Raw genomic sequence first — 23,267 nt, 5'->3', positions numbered from 1 at the left:
GTCGTCGCTAAAGCGAGAGAAATCTAATTCAATCGAAAATAGCCAGAATTCCGCTCTACTCTCTATTCAAATTTTAACTCAAATAAAGATACAAATTTAGAGACACCTTTGAAGGATGGGGAGTCCATAGTTAAAATTATGATATTGTGACAAAGGTATCGATGGTTAGTACAATATAGGAATACCTTTAAAGTTTTTTGTATTATTGTATAAATAATATAACTTCGTAGTGTAAACTCTTAAATGATTATATTAATATACTTTTTATTCCATTAATTATAAATCTCACACCAATTATTTATAAAACGAACTTGTGTCATATAAGTTAAGTATAACTCTCACTTTATAAATTAATTTGCAAAAATGAGTTCAACATAAATCAACTTATTAAAGCATATACAATGCCGACCTCCAATATTTAATGATATGCATTAAGGGAGTTTTGTTGCCATGAAGATAACTTTCTTCCATGCACAAAGAAAGAACAATAGCATGTGATTTTGGATTGATCATTTGAGCAAAATAATAAATAATAAAAGTAAGTACTTCCCTAGAATAATTTAAAAAAATATAGTATAATCTATAAAATTGAAAGTAAGTCTTTGAATCAAAATTTAAATTTAACCGTATAATAATTTGAAAAATAAAGTATGTATCAGTCATTTTTACCCAAACATGGTTAAAACTTTACTTAAGTCACTTTTATTTTTCATTCGCTTCCCGAGGCATCTTATATGAACATGTGTATTTCTTTTTCAATTTTTCCCTGAAATTGTAAAAGAACTCAAAAATTAATTTTAAATTTAGAGGATAAAAGAATATATATTTAAGTTTATTTTTTTAACTTTACATATAATTTAGATAAATGAAAACCATGGTTTGTAGGTTATCCAAAGACAAACTTGTCCTGAAATTAATCGAGAGGCTACAAATATTTTTAATTAAATCGAATTTGGGTAAAACTAACACCATATTTTTCCTCTAAAAAAAACATAATTTTCAAATTTTCTCCATGGTTCTCAGAATTTAAAGTGAAGAAACCTAGAGCAATTGACTATGTTTCATTTTCCATTTTATTCCGTGGGGGAATGAATGATGGGTACATAACTTCATACCAAAAATCAACACTTTGGAGTCCTTATGTTTTTCAAATTCCCACAGGAATGTCTCCCCTTCCTTTTTCATCTAACATTCTTCGATTCGAATCCCATTAGGGTTTTTTCTGAACTTTCCGAATCCGTCAAACTCTAGAAAGTTCCGACCTTTGCTTTGACCCATTTGCGGAAGGAAAGGAAAACACAAACAAGTTTCAAACTTGTTCTAAAATGCTTGCTGCTGCTGCTTCAGCTTCTCGGCACCTTCTTCAACGCGATGCCAGCATCGGTGCTTGCAGTGGCAGTGGCAATCGAGTTCGCTCTCTTTTTACAGTTTCTGTGATCGCCACAACCTACCCAAGTCGCACTAGAACATGTTGCAGTCATGGTTATGGAATCAGTTTCAATGCCCCAAAACACAGAGCGTGCCCAGGTTTACTTTTTGCTGTAAAGGGGTTCCTCTCTGATTCATCAAATTCTAATTCTCCACATGGCAGAGTTCCCAGACCTCACTTACCACATCCCGTTAGTCCAATTATCTACTTTTTTCTTTGGGGCAAAACTTAGGTGCAGTTTCTTAGATGCTTTTGCTGCAGTTCTTCAATTATTCTTGAAGTTTCACCTCATATGCATTCTAAAGGGTTACCTTAATAATCAACATCGGTTATCGAAGTGAAAATTCAATTTTGATTGGAGAGCACCACCAAAAGTATCTAAAAAATGCATATAATTTTTGTCGTTTTCCCTCTTGGTTCTCTTGAACAAATGCATGTGATTAGTTTAAATTGAATGACTTCGATGCTGATCGTGGTTATTGAATTGTGTGGATTAGAGTTCAAGTGTGGATGGGCGAGCATTTTTCTCAACTTCAGCTAAAGATGATGGAAACCAAAGTCAAAAGGCTGCTTCTTCCACCATTCCTAAACCACCACCATCACTTCCTGATGGGAAAGTTGCTGATGTGAAGATCCTTCGCACACTAGCCAGTTACCTTTGGATGAAAGATAATTTTGAATTCCGGGTTCGGGTTATTGCCGCTTTGGGTTTACTTGTTGGGGCTAAGGTTCGTGACCTGGTTGCTTACTGTTCATGGTTTATGCTACGGATAACTTGCTTATGGTGATTGATGACCCTTGCTTTTTGTCGGAACTTTGTGTTCAGGTTTTGAATGTTCAGGTCCCGTTCTTGTTCAAGCTTGCAGTTGATTCGCTGACGACTGCTTCGGGGAATGCTGCTGCTCTTGCTTCGAGTTCAAGTGGGTTGGCTCTTTTTGCAACCCCAGTGGCAGTGTTGGTTGGATATGGGATTGCGCGTTCAGGAGCCTCTGCTTTCAATGGTATTTATGTACTTCTTTTATCTACCTTCTGAACCTGGTCTTATCTATTGGAGTGGCATTGGCATGCTTTACAATTCTAAATTTTTAAGTCTAGGATTCTCAACCGAAACAATTTTTTAAGTTATGCTGGTTGGACTTGGAGCTACATTTATGTTAGAGAAGTAACTAGATTAGGAGCGAGGATAAGATATATCCTTATGAGCTGAAATGAGCTAATCTAAAGCATGAAAACAAGCGTAAAAATGGTAAGTAGGAGTACAGCAGGGCTGCCCAATCCATCTGCATATTGAAAAGGAAAAATCAATAGCAGAGAGAGTTTGAAAACATGTTCCTATTCCAAAGCAAATTGAAGGGAAAATTTGAAACAGCTATATGCACTTTTAGAGATGCTGATCTCTTAGCAAATTGAATATTAAGTTCGAACCCACAAGAATAACTAATACAATTCTCATTTGATAATAACTAGATTTTAACCCATGCAATGCACAGTCAATGCTCATCTATATTATTATTAAGTTTGTGCATACCAACCACATGATTATAAAACTTGAACTTAAATCCTTAAACCTCATCCTTTCTTCTTCAAATCCAATTTTTGTACACACTCATTACTCTCTACTGATATACCTTGCTTTTATATTTTTCTTTGAAAAAAGGCATGCGTTTTCATCATTCATTCTGCTAAATTTTTATTTATTGGATCCAACTTGTGGCAGAACTGCGGACTGCTATATTTTCTAAGGTTGCACTGCGGACAATTCGATTAGTATCAAGGAAGGTATGCATGCTTTTTCTTGGTTTCAATACATCAAATAAGGATATAAGTATTTTTGATATATCTGTTTGTATTTTGTATCTATAGAATACATTTATTTAGGTTTTGGTTGATCTAAAATGATTAGTGAGAAAATAACAGTGCATCCCTGTTTGTTTTAGAGGGTTAATTTCGTGAGGTACATTCATTTAAATCATGGGTGATACACCCATCACACTTGTTCTTTCTAGGGGAGGCAAATCCAAAGGTTTTAGATTTAACTCTCTTTTAAACAGCTTCAGAGCCGTCTTTGTCAAAATCACACTTTATGTTCTTATATGATGTTAAAAATACTCAAATTACACTTGTATCTGACTATTGCAGGTCTTCTCACATTTGCATGACCTTGACCTTCGATATCATCTAAGGTATGTGTTGTAATATATTTTCTAGGATTTACTCCTACTCTTAGTCAGATTTATAATTGCTCAAATTTTATTTTATTTGTGCATGTCGTATTCCCTTAATTTAGGTTAGATGGAGTTTATATATATGATATGTAATCACACTTTTTTATGAGAGGACCTGATCCTTGGCTGGTTTTGCTTGTGTCTAAACCCCACCTGCCTTCATTGTGCCCATAGTACCCTAGCCACCTTCATTGCTGCCAGTCCTGCATTGCATTAATTGCACCACAGTCCAGCCGCTATTTCTAGTGGCCAGGTTCTTCCTCCTTAGTTGCGAATTGCTGTCAGTTGCCAGCCATCATCCACCCTTGGAAAGTGCTTTGATCAGATAAGAGCATTACAACTGTATTTGCAATGCCTATTGGACTAGTCCCTAAACATCTTCTCAAGAAAGTCATCCACAGACTACCTTCCAGACCATGGTTTGGGATGCTGCCGCCACAAACCTTGTTGACATCCTCTCTTCCCGTGCCAGGGGTCAGTTGGCCTTATCTTTGAGCAATTTTGCTGTTTGAAGCAGTCCATCACTGGTCGTTTAATCTTTTTTCTGATTAATGCCTTACCTCGGGTGTTCCTCTGCTGCTTGACACATATTCACCATTTCTGAAGAGAGAATAAATAGCCTTGGTTCAACTCTTGGCTTATATTCATGTTCCCGTATTGCTGGGCTCATATCATCTTTATTTACAAAACGTTGATCTTTGTGTGATATATCTGTCGGATATCATGTGATATTTATTTCTAGGATGTCATGGATACTTATATTTAGGATATCGTGGGATATTTGTTTCCCTCTTTTATGTTGTTTACTTTTTCTAATTTTTACCTTATGATTGTAACTTCATACAAAAAAGGGCTTTTTGAAGGTTTGATTATAAATGAAATTATAGTCTCACCACGGAATGCATTGGGAGTTTTTGGTTGCTTTTCTAATAGGCTTTGCCGAGTTATTGTGAATAGTTTCAAAAGGAGCATTGTTCCTTGATCTCTGAATTAGTTTTCTGGTTATATTTGTTTCTTAGCTCCCTCTCTTCCCATAGAAATTTACGAATATTATTAGTTAAGATCTGATTGTTATGAAGTGGTCCGTGTTTGATTTGGACTTTCTACATCAAAAAAGTACTATATTTGGAATTTTCGAAGGGTTTGTGGTTGAAGCAGAACTAGGTCAACCATTCAACATGGCTCGAGCATTGAACATCTTCTCTGTAATTCATGATTGGCTTAGTTTTCTGCTTTTGTGAACACCTACCAGTCACAATTTAGGACCGCAAGTAAATTTCTGTCTGCAGTCTGCTTGGGTGAATTGTGTTTATTCACACATTTTAAAACAGCAACATTTGCTATGGTAAATGATTGAATGTGAATCATTAATTATTAACTAAACCATCGAAGTCACAAAATATTCACTTCTATTCACTTCTATTCACAAATTATTCACTTCTATTTAATCGAGTACCCCCTTCACCTAGTTATTGTTATTTCCAGCCGAGAAACTGGTGCATTAAGTAGAATAATTGATCGCGGTAGTCGTGGAATAAGTTTCATTCTCTACTCTATGGTGTTCAATGTAGTGCCTACCATATTAGAGGTACGCCTCAGTTGTTCCCTTGTTGCTTAGCTCAATGATGTATTCTCCCAATGTTGCTCACATTTAAGCATAGAAAATATTTAGCAGGAACCGTATTTTAATAGTGGCTTCCTGTTCTCTTTGAGGTTTCTTTAATGATCTTCGAAAATTATTTTGTCATCCCAACTCATGCTTACGGTTTTTTAACAAGTTCAACAGATTTAACATGTATCCATCCAGATATCTATGGTAGCAGGTATACTGGCCTACAAATTTGGAGCTCCCTTTGCGCTGATTACTTCCTCATCAGTTGCTGCTTATGTTATTTTCACTTTGTCTATCACACAGGTATCATGCCTTAAACCAATCTAATTATGCAATATAGTTACGCTTGGAAAAGTTTGGTACTCTCTTGCATTGCCTTTTGGTCTTGTTATATATATTAATGACATTATGGCAACCTTATACACTCTGATGTACTGATACTTTTATATGTTTTACATATCCGACATCAATACTATAGGATACTTCACCAATACGCTTGATGAAGTATCCACAGCTATGAAGAACAAATACTTTTATGATGAGAATGGTTTATACTTTTTTATTTTGTAAATGTGTTTGAAATGTGATTTTAAGTTGGTTCTGCACAATTGTCGTTATATATTTATTACCGTGTTATTGTTACCTAGATAACGGAAAATATTGGGAACCCAAAATTCCTTCATGAATATATCGGAAGCCTTAATGGTTTATTGGGCATAAAAAATACAACATATACATATAGGTAATTTAATAAAAATGCATAAATATAATTACAATGCAAAAGTAAAAGACAACCATGGTTAGTAAGAATAATATCATGTTTAGAAATTCAAATAACATTAAAATCAAATTAAAACAACCTGAGAAAAGGGTGGGTGGCGTGGCGTGGCACCGATAAAAGTAAATTTGAAAGAAAAGAAAAGGACTTGCATTTTTCTTAATAACGAAGCAGGCTGTTGGTTCAATATGGGTAAGGTGGCCTAGGTTAACATTCTGTTGTAATGTTTTGTACGCTCTAGGTTGTATTGACCGACTCTTTTTTTTTTCTCATGAGGAAATAACACTTGGGATGACTAGGTTTTTAACTTGGTAGGAAAATAAAAAGAAAGAGAAAAGATTAGGGTTTCGCTAGCTTGAGTCGGGTCATGAGAGCTGAAGCTTCTCCTCATTTATTTTGCATGGGCACTGTGCTGCCACTTTGCAACATCTGCCACATCTCGTGTGATGCCACCCCGTGACACCCAAAGCAACTGCAATGGGCTGCCATGGAAAACCCACATCCCCACTACCGTTTTCTGTTGACAAGCTATAACTCTACCCCCAATTTCTGCCATGGTGCTATAGCTGATTTTTCATAACACTGATTTTTATTTTTTCAGAATTTGTATACAATTTTAAATATGCATGTCACATATAGTATGCACTTATCTTTTAAGTAAACTTATTGCTGTATCGGACATGCATTGTATATGATACATGTGTTGAGAATAAAAAAAATAGGGATTGAGATTAATTTTCCTTGTGTATAAACCACACATAGGGTAATCTATTTATAATAGAGAGAGGTACAAGTAAAAAGAGTAACTGAAAATAAAAAGAATAAATAGAAGATATTGTTTGATATTGTGATTAACAATATCTAACAATATCTTAATAATATCTAACAATATCTTAATAATATCAAACAATATCTAACACTCCCCCTCAAGCTGGAGCATACAAATCGTATGTGCCAAGCTTGTTACAAATATAATCAATTCTAAGCCTCCGTAAAGACTTGGTAAAAATATCTGCTAACGGATCACTTGAGTTAACAAACTCAGTTTTGATGTCTCCAGACATGATCTTTTCCCGAATGAAATGACAATCAATCTCAATGTGTTTGGTCCTCTCATGAAAGACGGGATTAGAGCTAATATGAAGAGCAACCTGATTGTTACACACAAGTGTCATTTGGGTAACATCTCCAAATTGTAACTCTTTAAGCAATTGTTTGAGCCAAACAAGTTCACAGACAGCTGAGACCATAGCTCTATATTCTGCTTCTGCACTGGATCTTGCTACAACATTCTGTTTCTTACTTTTCCACGAGATCAAGTTATCACCAATGGAGACACAATACCTAGATGTAGATCTTCTATCAGAAGGAGATTCTTCAATCAGCATCTGAATAGCAAACAACTCTTGTATGGTTATTAGAACCATATAACAATCCTTTTCCAAGAGATTTTTTAATATACTTCAAGATGCGAATGACTGCATTCCAATGATCTTCACATGGAGAATTAAGAAATTGGCTTACCACACCTACTGCAAAGGAAATGTCAGGACGAGTAACGGTAAGATAATTCAATTTTCCAACCAATCTTCTATACTGCTCGGGATCAGATATAGGCTCCCCCTGATTTGGTAGAAGTTTAGTATTGGGATCCATGGGTGTATCAACAGACTTTGAACTCATCAACCCAGTTTCCTCCAGAATATCCATGGCATACTTTCTCTGAGATATAACAATACCATCATTACACTGTGCCACCTCAATACCCAACAAAAATCTGATTTTGCCAAGATCTTTGGTCTGAAAATGGTAACAAATATGTTGTTTCAACTGAGAGATGCCATGGTTGTTACTTCCTGTAAGAACGATGTCATCAACATATACTATCAAGTAAGCACATCCAACACTCGAGTGTTGGTAAAAGACAGAATGATCTCCTTCATATCGAGTCATACCAAATTGCTGAACAACATTGCTAAACTTTCCAAACCAAGCCCTAGGAGATTGTTTTAGGCCATATAGGGATTTGCGAAGACGACATACCATCCCAGAAGACTCCTCCTGAGCAACAAATCCAGGAGGTTGCTCCATATAGATTTCTTCTTACAAATCACCATTGAGGAAAGCATTTTCAACATCTAGTTGATAAAGAGGCCATTGTTGAAGAGTAGCCATGGCGATAAATAAACGAACAAAAGCCATCTTTGCCACGGGGGAAAAAGTATCTCCATAATCCAACCCAAAAATTTGAGTATAACCTTTGGCCACAAGACGAACTTTGAGGCAATCAATAGTACTATCAGGTCCAACTTTGATAGCAATCACCCGCCTGCAACCAACAACAGACTTCTCAGATGGCAACGGGACCAGTTCCCAAGTTCCACTCTTATGAAGAGCACTTAATTCATCTGTCATGGCCTAACGCCAACCAGGATGGGCTAAAGCGTCACGAACAGTTTTTGGAATGGTCACAGAAGAAATAGAGGAAAGACATGTATAAAAAGGTAATGACAATCGATGATAACTCAAAGCAATATAATGGGTAGAGGGATTACGGGTAAAACGCATACCTTTTCGGAGGGCAATGGGAAGGTCAGACTCATGTGTCAGAGCCGGAGGAGACAGAGTAGTTGGCACTGGAGTGGAGTCACATGGTGGTGGTTGTGATCGATTACGACGACTATAAACCTGAAGAGGTGGTGGTGGAGCAGTTGACTGTGGAGCAGGAACCGAGGGTGAAGAAGACACAGTAAGAGGGTCACAAACAATAGGAACATTAAAAGTATTAGAAGAGTTGTCAGGATTGGATGGAGTCAGAGGTGAAGATTGACTCTTAAAATAAAGGGAGAACTCATTAAAGGTGACATTTGCAGACACAAAATAACGGTTAAGAAAAGAAGAAAAGCATTTGTATCCTCTTTGTGATCTTGTAAACCCTAAGAAAACACACTTATGTGATCTAGGAGAAAGCTTGTCAAGACCATGATTAAAATTATGAAAAAAACATGTAGACCCGAAAACTCTTAGAGGTAAGGGATGAAGAGGTTCATGAGGGAATAAAATGGAATGAGGTATGTTATTCTTTATAGCCGAAGAAGGCATACGATTAATGAGATAACAGGCAGTAAGAATGCAATCACCCCAGAAATGTTCAGGAACCTCGCCATGAATTAAAAGAGTGCGAGTGGTTTCCATAAGATGTCTATTTTTACGTTCAGCTACACCATTTTGTTGAGGGGTATAAGCACAAGAAGTTTGATGCAGAATGCCGTAAGAAGCCATAAATTGTTTGAAAGAATGAGAAAGATATTCACGGCCATTATCACTACGCAAAACTCTAATAGAAACACCGAACTGAGTTTTAATTTCATTAAAAAAAGATTGAAAGATATGAAATAATTCCCAACGATGTTTCATTAAAAATAACCAAGTGCATCTGGAATAATCATCAATGAAAGTAACAAAGTATTGAAAACCTAAAGTAGACTTAACGTGACTAGGACCCCAAATGTCAGAGTGAACCAAGGCAAAAGGGGACGAAGCATCACGTGTGACACTACGAGGTAAAGAAGTACGACTATGCTTGCCTAATTGACACGACTCACAATCCAAACGAGACAACTTGGACAAGGCAGGGACAAGCTGTTGTAACTTGGCAAGGCTTGGATGACCTAACTGAGCATGAATAAGAGAAGGAGACTCCATAGCTGTACCAACGTGTGTAGAGGGACAATCAGAATTGTATGGTCGTCGGTCGGAACTAACACTCCGGCGACGACTGCGGCTCCGGTGGCAGCGGTGGCGGCAGAGGCAGCGGTAGCGAAAAAAAGAAAAAAACCTTAAGCTCTAGATACCATGTTAAATATCTAACAATATCTTAATAATATCTAGCAATATTTTAATAATATCAAACAATATCTAACAACATGTATCATATCGATGCATCAAAGCTTGTGCTTCATTTTTACTTTTAGCCATTACAGATGTGGAGGTTTAATGGTCAGGATCTTTGTTTACACAATTATCACTTATCTTTTTTTGTTCCTCCTAGGTTTTGACTAAGATGGATGGGATAAGTTTCTATAAATTAAAGATGGGAAAACCTAAAAGAGGACCATTCTAAACTAAGTGAACACGATTTGCCAAGTCTTTCCCTCAATTAGCTACCAGGCCAATGAAACCTACGTAAAGTGATGAGTCTTATGCTCCTACAAAAAGCACTTGGTAGTAGCTTGGATTACACATTCCTAAAAGTTTAGCCCCTTTATGATTATCAAAATCACATACCTTGTGTTAGAATAGGAAATTTTTCAATTTTTAGAAAATTCAAATACATTGAATGTGAATTGCTTTTATCAGCAATAGAGAAATAATGCGGGCCTATATCAGCAAAATATAACCTTGATGGTAGCCGATGACGATTTGATCTTGGCTGAACCGAAAATGTCCTTTACCAAAGCGGAGTTGACATTGTCCTGACTGAGATTGAATCAAAGAAAATATGAAGACAAAGAGACATGCATTTGAGAGAGAAAAGTGTACAAAAGATTTCAAGTTTTCACTTTTTACTAAAAAGTTTATAGGTAGAATTTGAAATTCTCTAATGTTAAGGTACAAATTGCTAGTAAATTTCTGAAATTTCAATTTCTTTTGAAATTATCCATGCTAACAACTCTTTTTGTCATAAAACATTTCAAATTTTCTATAAAAGTGAATTTCCCTTTAAGAAATATTCCTCCAAATATCACATTCAGTAATTTTGCAGTTCTCTTTTATGTGAAATAAAGTTTCAGTTCTCTGTAACAAATAATTTGTTTTTTGTTGGCCAACTAATGACTTGGTGGAATAAATGGATTTTAGTATGATGCAATGGATTTGTTGAAAATTAATTGAATATAGTAGTCATGAACTGTTATGTTTTCTGTTTTTTTTTTCAGTGGAGGACTAAGTTCCGGAAAACCATGAACAAGGCTGATAATGATGCTAGTACAAGGGTTATTGACTCACTTATTAATTATGAGGTGAGCATTTTCAGTTATTAATGCCAGATTTTTTATGTTATCTTCGATTTAGTGTTTTTTTTTTATCACTTATTTTTTCTTTTTTACAGACTGTCAAATATTTTAATAATGAAGTTTATGAAGCTGATAATTATGACAAGTACCTAAAGAGTAAGTGATCAATTTTCCTTGTTAAGTTGGGTGTGCAAAATGGCACTAGTTATTTTGTATATTCTTATTGCTCATATATTGTTCTTGGCCAATTTGTATGACCATCATTTCATAGGTCTATATGGGCGTCTCTCACTTAAGCTAGTAATGAGCCTTCACGTTGTTGCCTTTAAACTCACTTAAGAGAGCATATAATCTTGTTTAAGTTAGCTTTTGAGTTTCAAGATTAGGTGCTTCTTGACTTTATTAACTTAATTCTCTTTTATAATTGATGTTGCTTGCTTCTCCAGTTTTTTGTGCTTCTCTTAATTCTTTTTTATAATTGATGTTGCTTGTCCTGCTGCGGTTTGTAATGTCATTGTCTAGGATATGAGGATGCTGCTTTGAAAACCCAACAAAGTCTTGCTGTATTGAATTTTGGTCAAAATTTTATATTTAGTGCTGCTCTTTCATCGGCCATGGTGCTGTGCTCTCATGGGATCATGGATGGAACGATGACTGTTGGTGATTTGGTAAAGTTTTCTTAAATTTAGTTCTAGTATGAGGGTTGAGTAGCTTTGCTCCATTGAAGCTTTTATTTGTTCTTTAATGATTATGTTTGCTTTCATGGACAAAGGATTCCTTATCCTCCAATCTCTTTGTAGTTATCTTCTTACTGTCATAATGAATATCTTCTTTTCTTAAATTAATCTAAATTCAATATGCAGGTAATGGTGAATGGGCTTCTCTTCCAATTATCACTTCCACTTAATTTCCTTGGTAGTGTTTTTCGTGAGACTGTACAGAGTTTAGTTGACATGAAATCCATGTTTCAGTTACTCGAGGTATCTTCCATGTTGAATTTTAGTAAATTATCTTGAAGTTAATTTGAAATATGTATTGTTGATTGTCAAATTTCTTTCTTTCACCTCGTATGTACCATAGACGAGTTCAAAATACTGATTATTGCTAGATTTTTTTCACATCATGGATAATTATGTAATTTCTTCTTATTGGAGTTAGTATTGTTTGTTCTTAATCGCTAGATGTTTGTCTATTTCTTTCTTTTAATCAGTTTTCTGGATTCTAGTGAGCATGCTGTAATTGCAAAAGAAACAAAGATATGTTTAGTTATGTGATCATGCTTACTAGATCTACGCCTTTCTGATTTTGTGATACTGCTTATTTGCTTTTTCTATTATTATTATTATTAGTTATTATTATTATTTATTTTTATTATTATTACTATTATTACAGGAAAGAGCAGACATTAGGGATAAAGAAAATGCACAGACTCTCAAATATAATGGGGGGAGTATCCAATTTGAGAATGTACATTTTAGGTGCGTGATTGCCTCTTTACTATGTTATGTTTTACCATTCATATAGATTGACTTTCGGCTAATATATATGATAATACTAGTAGAGGGAGATTGATGCAGTAGAAAATTAAGAAGCCAGATTTATGTCTGATGCAATGATACCTATAAGTTTTGATTTGTATTCAATTGATTGTATATTGATGCATTTTATCTCCAGTTACCTCACAGAAAGAAAGATACTAGATGGAATATCATTTGTTGTGCCAGCGGGTAAAAGTGTTGCAATTGTTGGAACTAGTGGAAGTGGTAAGCTTCAGCATGATAATTCTTTATTTTCTTAAATTATTTTACATGCTAAGTTTTAGAAATTTTCCTGCTGCCTATTCCTGGAGATTGGCAATGGAATGGATTTTGCTACGATTTATTTTTACTTTTCATACTATTTTGCAAAGCGAGTGGCATCTATCTGCTACCATTCTCCATCACTAATTCACATCACAAAGTGTTTCAGTTTTTGCAATGTGAAGTGCTACCAAACTAGCAGCTGATCCTTAAAGTGAGATAGATGTGTGCTGATAATAGTGGAATGACCGCTATTTTATTATTCTACACACATTTATAAAAGTTCAAAAAGGGAAAATAGATCAAAATTCATGCACTAATAATCATTCATAATAAAAACTTATTGTACATAAACAAAAAGTAAAGTAGATCATAATTGCCAATAGTTGATAGCAGTAGTAGGCAGAGCCAGTAAAATTGTTTTGGCCTTATTGGGCCAGCCCAAATAGCTGGTAAAATGGGTTTGGTTAGGCTGGAAATATAACAGTCTAAATTTAAGTGGACCAATTCTGACCCAGTTCATTTATCCTACTGTCCAAATGGGTCTAGGTCGGCTTGACCCATAGGCTTGTTGGTCAGTCTTTTTTTAAAATAAAAATTATAATTTTAAAAAAATTGAAAATAATATTATTTGATTATAATTTATAGCATATCTTGTGTTGTGTTATAATTTATTTATCAGATTACTGGATCTAACAATTAAAATTAATTTCATTTATGTGACTTAAATGATAAGAAGTGCATATTTTTTTATATTTAGATTTTTTTTTATCTTTCTTTTAGTTTGGGCCAAAATGACTGCTATATTATTTATTTTTTTGGCTCCATTAAGAATATGGACCGACGCAATGTTTCCACTTGGCCTACCTGATTCGCCAGAGGATACTCTTAGATTTTTTACATATATATTGTTTGTGTTATATAATAATATATGTATGTTTGATAATATTGATATTCTTTTTTACTTATCTACATACATACACACACAAATAGGATTTTAGGTTTCTTTAAGTTTAGTATTAATATGATATTTAAGTTTCTTTATTAACATTTGAAGTTTTATGTTTATTATGCTCTATTTAGTTTATAATGTTATATGTTATGCTTAAAATGTTTCTGTAATATTTTTTAATCAACATTGATTTATTCTTCTTCTTCTTTAGCTTTTACTATATTACCATTAGTAACAGTTCATAAATAACAAGTTAAATACCGGTCCATGTAAAAATAGGATAGAGAAATGTTGGACTCAAATTGGATTCAACTCATGGCCCAAGGCTCTAGAAATAATAAATAGAAAAGGCAATTGCTTCCTTTACAGCCATCATCTCTTCTTGCACCCCCCAACAGTGGAATGAGTAAAATGGCCTTTTAAAATCCTTATTCTTTTTGGAAAATGCTATTCAGAATGTTTTAAAAATCTTCCAAACAACCCATCTCTGGAAAAGAGACTCTAGGAAAAATCATATTCTACAGGATTCTGGAATGCATTCTTACCTATTTCGGAATAAAGAATCTGAAATTTTCAGGTTACTTGTTCTGAAACACTCCAAAGAATATTTTTCATTATGGAATAAATTTGCTCGAACATTTAAAATCTGTTCCAGAATTGTTTTTTTTTTCGGAATAGTCTGAAGAACTCACACACACACTGACACACTTCCTTCTCTGCAAAGCAAAAGAATGTTCTCCAACCTCCCATTCTGAAATCTACTACACAACACAGACAGCTTTACATTTTTCATCCCAATCCAAATTATATTATAGGCATGACGAGACTTTATCTCCCACTCTATCTAATTCTGATACATTTCCTTTGTTTATTATCAAATTGTGGCAAATGAATTGGATCGAACGCTTTTTCTTGGCGCATGCTCTCTTCAGTTGCACCACTTTGAACGTAGCAGTAGCAGTGAACAATTCTAGGATTATATGAACAAACAAAGCTCTTGAGGTTCATTGCTTTCTATAGTTGTTGTATACAAGCACTAGTACAATAAATGTTTTTTTTGGTTAATTTTTGGGATCAAATAGAAACAGGGATAATGTTCTCGTGGCATTGAGCTATCAATTGCAGGCGAGGGTTTGCACACAAGATAGATGTTACTGCTGCATTCAAGCACTTGTTCATAATCCGACCTGACAAAAAAAATGAATTTGAAGAAAGCAAAACAAAAAAGACTGAGAAGGTCTTGCGATTTGTTTCTTCCATATTGAAGTTTGGGGAATCTTTGATCTGGGAGTCTTCTTATATAAGCTTGATAAGATAATCATAGTAGAATAAGCTTCTTCCCATTCTTTTCTTTATTAAAGGCATGAAATATCAGACACCAACAACAAACAGGACCATTTTTATGAAAAAGTTCTTTCTCTTTTATATGTATTAAAGAAATGAAATATCAAATCACACAAGGTTGAGGGAAGAGAGTCTAGCCAAACAACATGACAATTTTTTGTGAAAAAGTTCTCTCTTTCATATAACTGTAAGACACATTTCTTCCTTTTCTTTTTGTCTGGCTAACTTGAATAAATCAGATGGAGGAAAACCAGTGTATTCAAACTACACTGTTTTGCTTTTTATATAGGAGTTACAAAATAAGGTAAGAAGGCACTTACCATGAACCCTAATCCTAGAGGTGGGTACATACAACAGAAATAATAATGAAATAACATTACATTTTAACAAGCTACTTTGGCATTCGTGCTGATTAGCTAACTTTCTTTTTTCATTGACTTGTACAAAGTTTATAGCTATATCTACTTCACAAATGCAAACATAATATTTAGAAAGATAGAAAAATATATGATTGTTGAATCACTTAGCTGTTTTCTGAAAGCAGTTAAAGGTTACAAAACACTTTGTCGAAGATTATAATAGAGATAGCATATAACACAATTCTTTATAATTCTTTTTATGAAAAGCGGTTGTGGATGGTTTTATTAAAGAGAAACTCCTTAAGGTGCGAACGCTTATGTATAAAAACATTAAGACAACTTATATTAAGCATATATGGATGCTTGCATACATAACTCAAATATTTCTGAGTAATCACACTACAATATGTATGTGCGTTTTATGTACTTTTCTAGTCCAAAAACACTTAAGTCATGTTGGGAAGTCTCAAGTTGTCTACCTCAATTCTTCGAGTGTAACTTCGCTTCGTGTCAATTGTTTTTAAGATGAAATCTATCATGATATCAAAGCCAATAGATCTTGGTAAATTGCTCATCATGATAGACTCACCTGTTTCAGCGTGCATCTAAGGCGGGGTATTGTTCAGCCGTCCAGCATTACCTACTTCAATTTTTGAGTGCAGCTTATAAATATATGTTCACATAATATAAATTGATTTTAAGGTGAAATTTGACAAGTCACTCCTTAAAAAATAAAACTTCCGAGGACTTTATAAATTTTAAAATTTTTATCATACAATTTTTAGGGATCAAATCATTGTAGTAAGTATCGTACGATTCACGGTACGAATCGTACGATACGATACGATTCAGGTCCCTGGCGATACGAATCGTGAGTTGTATCGTTTTTACTCTCGTATCGTACTTGTATTGTACGATACGAGTCCGAATCATGTGAATCATGATTCGATTCACGATACGAATTTACCCCAATTTGAAAACCTAGTTTTTCCCTCTACAGATTTACCCCCAAATTGAAACCCTAATTTTTTCCCCCTTTATTTTCCGCACATTGAAACTTATTAATGTTACTTATTAAGGTTAGTGTGCTCGAAAACACTTATTTTTTGGATGGCTATAATGCATAATTTGTTTAGTAGCATATAACTATAGTTGAAAGAATTTTATGCAGCAACCACATTGTTTTTTGAAGGCCATGTTGCTGAAATTGTGAAACTCTGTGGTAGATACACATAGATACAACTACTTTATTTTTGATTATGAGATTGTTTTGTTATTAATTTTCTCTTTACATATTTATCTATCTTATATATTTAAGTATAAACTGCATTCTTTTAATGTTTATAAAATGGTTATGAATCGTACGATTCACGATACGATACGATTCACGATTCAAAATTTAAGCTCTCCGATACACGATACGATTCACGATTCAACTACCATGGATCAAATGCTTTATTTGTATTTGGTTGCAACAATAATTATAATTTTCTTGTCCGCATTTAGTATGCTTAGGACTTAGTCCATGCATGCTATACCTTTCCCAACAACATTAGTGGGTGTATACTTTTTTTGGAATTAACTGGCCATAGGATTTAGAAGGGGCTGATCTGCGCAGGAAGTTTTGGATCCATTTGCCCTATTTGCTATCCTTTTAGGGTGGCCTTCTTCATGGCATGTAGCCATTTCCTTTCCTGACTAGTTGAATCCTGTGTTCTGGGATTGCTGTCAAGCATAGGTCTGTTTGCTCGCTCGTGTGGAAAATATCATCGTTCTAAATTTGTGGTAGGAAAATGTGTTTTACATGATTTGAAGATATTGAACCTAAGTCATATACGAAGCATAGGAATCTGGTGTAGGGTTAAGACCTTAAGTCTCTAGTACAATGACTAGCTTTTGTGGTGTGGTTCTCCCAAGGTTATTATCAGCCTTTCGTTTTGTGAATAATTGACATTTCTATTGCATCTGATGGTCACCAACTAGGAAGCAGGTGGGAGATTGTGGTTTAAAACCCATTCATGCACTGCCACTCTCCGTATGATTTTTCATCTAGTAGTTGGTATGCCACACGGTGTGTCTGACAATTTCAACAATCATCAGTGTGTTCTATATTTATTTATGATTGATAACTCATTGCTTCTTGTTTTTAAGGTTTGGCTGTTGGTTTACTTAATCACAACCATGTCTATTAGTTAATTGAGAGTGAAGTTTTCGTGTTTTTTGTTTAGCCAGCCTCACTTGAACAGGATTTTCTCTTTATAATGGGTTTTCCTATGATATTGAAGCTTAGTATTATTTAGTTCGTATACGGTATACATACTTCTAAAACATGAAATGCCTCGGTGTTCAAATTTAAATATGGTGCCTGTTGCATTTTCTGGCTTTTGAATATTCTCTGCTCTTTAATAATAATGCATGCTCATTTCTGACATGATTCAAATTTGTAATTCTGGACAGGAAAATCAACCATTCTTAGATTGCTATTCAGGTTCTTTGATCCTAATTCTGGAAGTGTAAGATATGAATCAATTGATCTAACTGTCGTGAATTTAAGCTATATTGCCATGATATAAATGACATGCAGTTTCGTCCTGTCTCATTTGTACCATGAGAGGCCTGATTTTTAACACCTGTGCTATATAGTTCTAAAGATGTGTATAGGCGTCAATAATGAATGAACTATATAAATTGAGGTTAATTTGGTTTGTTACTTATCCATGGATACTTGACATGTAATAAAGCTAAATGTTTTGGTTCTGATAGATGGATTTATATTCCATTATAACTTAAAGAACATTAATCTAAGTTTAGCTTGCTTTAGTTTACAAATAAATGATCCTTTGCATGGAGCTTATGCATGAACTTTGAATTCATCAGACTCTTGCCATTTTTATCGTTGAAACTTCTGTTTCCTTTATGAATTTCTAGCCAGTAATAGTGAGTACTGCTGATCACTTCTTGCAAGCAGGTTGTCTTTATAATTAAGGCTTTAGATAGCCCAATGGCAGTTTTTTTATCTGCAATCTTTGTAATTATGCCACGAATTGCTCATTGTCTTATATTGTTAAATTAGACATTATTTTTCTCTCATTCTCCTTTTTTCTCGAACCTTACAGATAAAGATAGATAATCAAGATATTCGGGAGGTAACCCTTGAGAGTTTGCGGAAGTCCATTGGTGTTGTTCCACAAGATACTGTAAGTTGAACAAACCACATATCTCTAAAATCTCATACATGTTTCCCCTGCCAGATGTTGGAAGTTGTGGAAACCTAATTGATTGTGGACAGGTACTTTTTAATGATACTATATTTCACAACATCCACTATGGTCGGCTTTCTGCAACAAAAGAGGAGGTAACTTTTACTGTAATGCTGTATCTCTGCTTGCTTCTTCAACTTGCAAATTTCCACTGCTAGGTTCCAAGTTTTATTTATTACTATATGGATACAGGTCTATGAAGCTGCTCAACAAGCAGCGATTCATAACACTATCATGAATTTTCCTGATCAATATTCAACTGTTGTCGGAGAGCGAGGGCTCAAGGTGATAGAAATTTCTTCTTTTTTAAAATATACGTTTCTCAGTATTGTTCTTCTGGGTAATAACTTGTTCCAGGTTATTGAGGATTATGCATTGCAAATCTGAGATCACTGAAATAAACACCCACAATCTAGATGTATTGAGAAAATCCGATGTTAATAACTTATAAAAGGACATGACAATTAATTTAAAACGGACATGGATGCATTGCTTAAAGAAATTAGAAAAGAAGTTCTTTAAGTGAGAGGAGATGTGGCCTTTGTGGCTAAAATTTCCATATATCTATTTAGGTTGTTACAAAAGTCATACCTGACATTTTAGATTAAAGTGTTAAATAGTATTAGAGGTATGTACTTATATTTTGTTATGTACAATAAAGCAGTTAGTTCCTCTTCTGTTGTTGTTAACTATAAATGTGCATGTAATGTTCCTCTTTCACAGGTTAATAAAATGTATGCAGTTTAGTTTATTACAAACTTCTCTCTCTTTCAGTTTCTTTTACAAAGATCTGATTATAGAAGATGTAAAAGATTTACCTAGGGATCTTATTATGTTTGTGAGTGTTGTAATGTCTTACCTTGAGAAATACAATCCCATTTTCTTACATTATTTTTTTTTTTTTCAAATGATAGAAGTCTACAATGAAAAACTCTTAAATTTTTACTTATGGCTTTTCTTATTAGTTGAGTGGTGGTGAGAAGCAACGTGTTGCCTTGGCTCGTTCATTCTTAAAAGCACCTGCAATTCTGTGAGTATTCTAATCATTTTATCTACTTGACACTTTTTCTTGTGTGTGGCTTGTATTTTTATATTTACCACGTTTCAGACGAAAATGATTTGTCTTTGTGGACTGAAATTATTTTAATGAATTTGTCTACTTTCTTTCCAAAGATGTAATCAAATCATTTCTATAAAATGTGTTTATTGAATTACCTTTCCTCAAGAACAAAAAGATTACACTTGAACTAAGTAAGGAAATAAAAATAAATAAATTATTGATGACAATCACACCAATTACATCTCCTCAGCTTTATTTTTAAACAATTAAACTCTTTAAAATAAGGAAATAAATGTTAAAATGAATAAGAAAATTCTAAATATATTCTTATCCTAATAATTCCCTATTTAATCCTCTCCCCCTCAAGTTGCTAAATGACTGTAGATCATTTTCAACTTGATTACAAGATTTTGAAATCTACCCTGAGGAAGTCCTTGGTGAAAATGTCTGTTATCTGAAGTCATGTAGGGATATAGGTTGTTGTAATCACAAGGCCTTTGTCAATTTCAATATGTTTGGTCTTATCATGTTGTACTGGAATATGGGGTAATGTTCATGATTGACTTGTTATCTATCTTTATTTTTTTAAGGTCATCTAGTGTAATTTTCATCCAGAGTCCTTCACACACACCTTGAGCAAGGGCTCGAAATTCAGCTTTTGCATTGGAAAGAGATACTATCATGTTTTTTCTTTCTCCATGTTACCACTCCAAGAAACACAGTATGCCGAAGCTGATTTTCTTAGTAACATAACCTGTATAGTCTACATTAGTATATATTTTTGAGATTAAAGTGTCTTCTTTCCTGAACAATAACCCGTTTCCTGCACTTGGCGTGAAGTACTAAAGAATTTTGTTAACTGTTTGGATGTGTTTTTTTCTTGGATCATGCATAAATGGGAATGTTGAAATTGTGACTTGACTTATTTTACTTAAAATTTGCCTCTTATTTTGATGTATTATCAAGTTATAACTATAAATACGGTTATGGTAAATAAATAACCTATAGGTCTCTACTGAGATATTGTGGTCATGCTGCATTACTGATTTAACAATCTGATCGAAATTATTAGATATATAGTCTGCCATTCTTCAATCATGGGAGATCCCTGTGATTCAGATAAAGTGAGAAGCATCATTGTTTGTCACCATAGAATAAATAAATGTTAGTGATGTTTATTTTAATTGCTCCCCTTTGCCCTTGTCCTGTCTCGCTACCAGGTTGTGTGATGAAGCTACAAGTGCTCTTGACAGCACTACAGAAGCAGAGATTTTAAGTGCATTAAAATCCGTAGCAAAAAATCGGACTTCCATATTCATTGCTCACAGGCTTACCACTGCAATGCAGTGTGATGAGGTAATCTCTATCTACTTTTTATGTCCTTAAACATTGCTTAGCTCCTAGATTATGTGTTTCCTCATGTGAACCTGTTATAACAAACTTTAAGTTTACATAGATTGCTCCAGAACAGTTACTAATTTTTTTCTAATAGTAATAATGTATATATGTTGAAGTTGGACACATCATAAAAAAGGCACATTTCATAACAGTGGATATATGATGAACCCCAAAGAAAACCTGTGTATGTTCTTTGAACAGTACATTATTTACATCAAAAGCTTTATTTGCCATTGTTCAGATTATTGTTCTGGAAAATGGGAAGGTGGTTGAGCAAGGACCACATGAAGAGCTGTTATCAAAAGCAGGAAGATATGCACAACTGTGGGGACAACAAAATAACTCAATTGATGCAATTGATACAGCCATTGATGTAGGAGCACAATAAGTGATAGAAAGCTTCTCCCTTCCTCTCGGTGAGAGAAAAAGGCATAATGCAATGTTAATAGTCCATAACTTCATTACAATTTTGAAGTTTTGTGATCCCTAATTGTTGTAAGCTTTTCTTAGCCTCTGTAGCACATTTTGTATTGTTTAGCTAGGCCAATTCTGCAGCAAGGAATATCTAAAGTCATTTCATGGGAATATCAATTCTTTGTACCAACATATGTAAGTTTTTGGTCTTCAAAAGCAACACTTGTATACGTCAGTCCAACACAGTTTTTGGTCTTATGAGCTTTCTGCTTACAGCAAGAGTTTGTATTATTGAATTTGAATTACAGACTGTGGGGTATCTATTGTTGCATAAACAAAAGCACTTTCAACTAAATAAATTAATTGTATTATTTGGTTAATGTAAGTCAATATATGTTGTTTACGCCATTATACCTTTTTCCTACAAAATTAGGTATTTTTCTTCAAAAATAAAATTTGTAAATTTGGGGGTTTGGTTGATTTGAATTGAACCAATTTGTACTTGATGGAATTAGTTTGGAAATACAAAACTAAAGTTCAAACAGATGAAAATTAATTGTTCTGAATTTCATTTTCTTTTTCTGGAATCCAATTTAAACATACTTTTGAGCACTGTTAGAATGCTTACCATGCAATGATATTAAAAGAAACTCAAAGAGCTTATTTTATATTGGTCTTACCATCCATATAACTTTTTTCATCTTATTTTTTCAAATTTTGTTCTAATAATAAAGTGCTTTATGAACCAACATTTTCATGGTATACACCTTTAAAAAATTACAAATCTTGTATTTTAAAAAACAGTATCTTTAATATTCAATTTCCAATTTTAATAACCCACTATATCACATCAATTTGCTCTAATAAGAACTTTTATAAGATTAGTGCCCAAATTAATAACCTTCTTAATACCTTTAAACTCTATTTATTCTTACAAGATGCACTAGAAAAATTAGTTTTTGTTCTATATTTAGACAAGAACACAACAAAGTCTATTTTCAGTTAAATATTTTCATCAACAAATAACATCATCTTCTAAAACAATTTTTTTTTTGTCAACAGACCGCTAGGATAACTAAATAAAACTTTATAGATATACATTACTTTAAGTTGTGTGAAATTTATTTTGTTGATATTTTCTTATAAAATTGAAGAGTGACATCTCTATATATTAGCGGATAATAGCGGATAAAATAAGAAAATAAATAAATACTGATATTTAAATTTATATGTTGTCAAATTTAGATTTTATCATTATCACGGGATTTATTTGGAATTTTTTAAGTAGATAATATTTACGTTTATGTCTGAGTGTTGTGTCTTATCCTTAAAATTAGAGATGTCAAAAAAGAAAATCAGTCTTTTGAAGAATGGGTTGAACAATCCACGGGTTCGCAGGTTAAAGGTGATTGACCAACTTAACCCATTAATAATTTTTTACAATTTTTTTAATAATTATTTAGTATTCCTAATTATATAGGTTCACAATTTCATATTTTTAAATGTTAGAATGTTGTTCAATAATATTTGAATAATTTGAATTTTTAATTAATTTGATTGTTAAGTTATATACGTTGATACTTTAATCTTTAACTATAATCTTTATAGTCAATTACTCAAAC

The 23,267-nt window shown here is 33.7% G+C and overlaps 1 protein-coding gene across 2 annotated transcripts; it reads left to right on the top strand.

Annotated features, from left to right (window-relative positions):
* Nucleotides 1–1,046: 1,046 nt before the first annotated feature.
* ABCB25 (ABC transporter of the mitochondrion 3) lies at nucleotides 1,047–22,030 on the top strand. 2 transcript variants are annotated; one of them, XM_028084256.2, is made up of 20 exons: nucleotides 1,047–1,619; nucleotides 1,927–2,157; nucleotides 2,256–2,430; nucleotides 3,147–3,208; nucleotides 3,569–3,612; nucleotides 5,140–5,242; nucleotides 5,462–5,569; nucleotides 10,982–11,065; nucleotides 11,155–11,215; nucleotides 11,582–11,727; nucleotides 11,923–12,039; nucleotides 12,452–12,537; nucleotides 12,734–12,822; nucleotides 17,971–18,026; nucleotides 18,630–18,710; nucleotides 18,803–18,868; nucleotides 18,966–19,058; nucleotides 19,739–19,803; nucleotides 21,054–21,189; nucleotides 21,473–22,030. In XM_028084256.2, exons 1-20 carry the CDS (start codon nucleotides 1,326–1,328, stop codon nucleotides 21,617–21,619), a joined length of 2,244 nt encoding a protein of 747 aa, XP_027940057.2. In that variant the 5' UTR covers nucleotides 1,047–1,325; the 3' UTR covers nucleotides 21,620–22,030. The 2 variants fall into 2 exon arrangements, with proteins under 2 accessions (XP_027940057.2, XP_027940058.2); XM_028084257.2 differs by having other exon boundaries at nucleotides 1,488–1,661.
* Nucleotides 22,031–23,267: the final 1,237 nt, after the last annotated feature.

The sequence above is a fragment of the Vigna unguiculata genome, chromosome 8 (genome assembly GCF_037176805.1).
Source record: "Vigna unguiculata cultivar grain cowpea cultivar isolate G323 ecotype 2 chromosome 8, ASM3717680v1, whole genome shotgun sequence".
NCBI lineage: Eukaryota > Viridiplantae > Streptophyta > Magnoliopsida > Fabales > Fabaceae > Vigna > Vigna unguiculata.
Note: the sequence above shows the minus strand (reverse complement) of the source record. Positions and strands in the feature narration are given on the sequence as shown.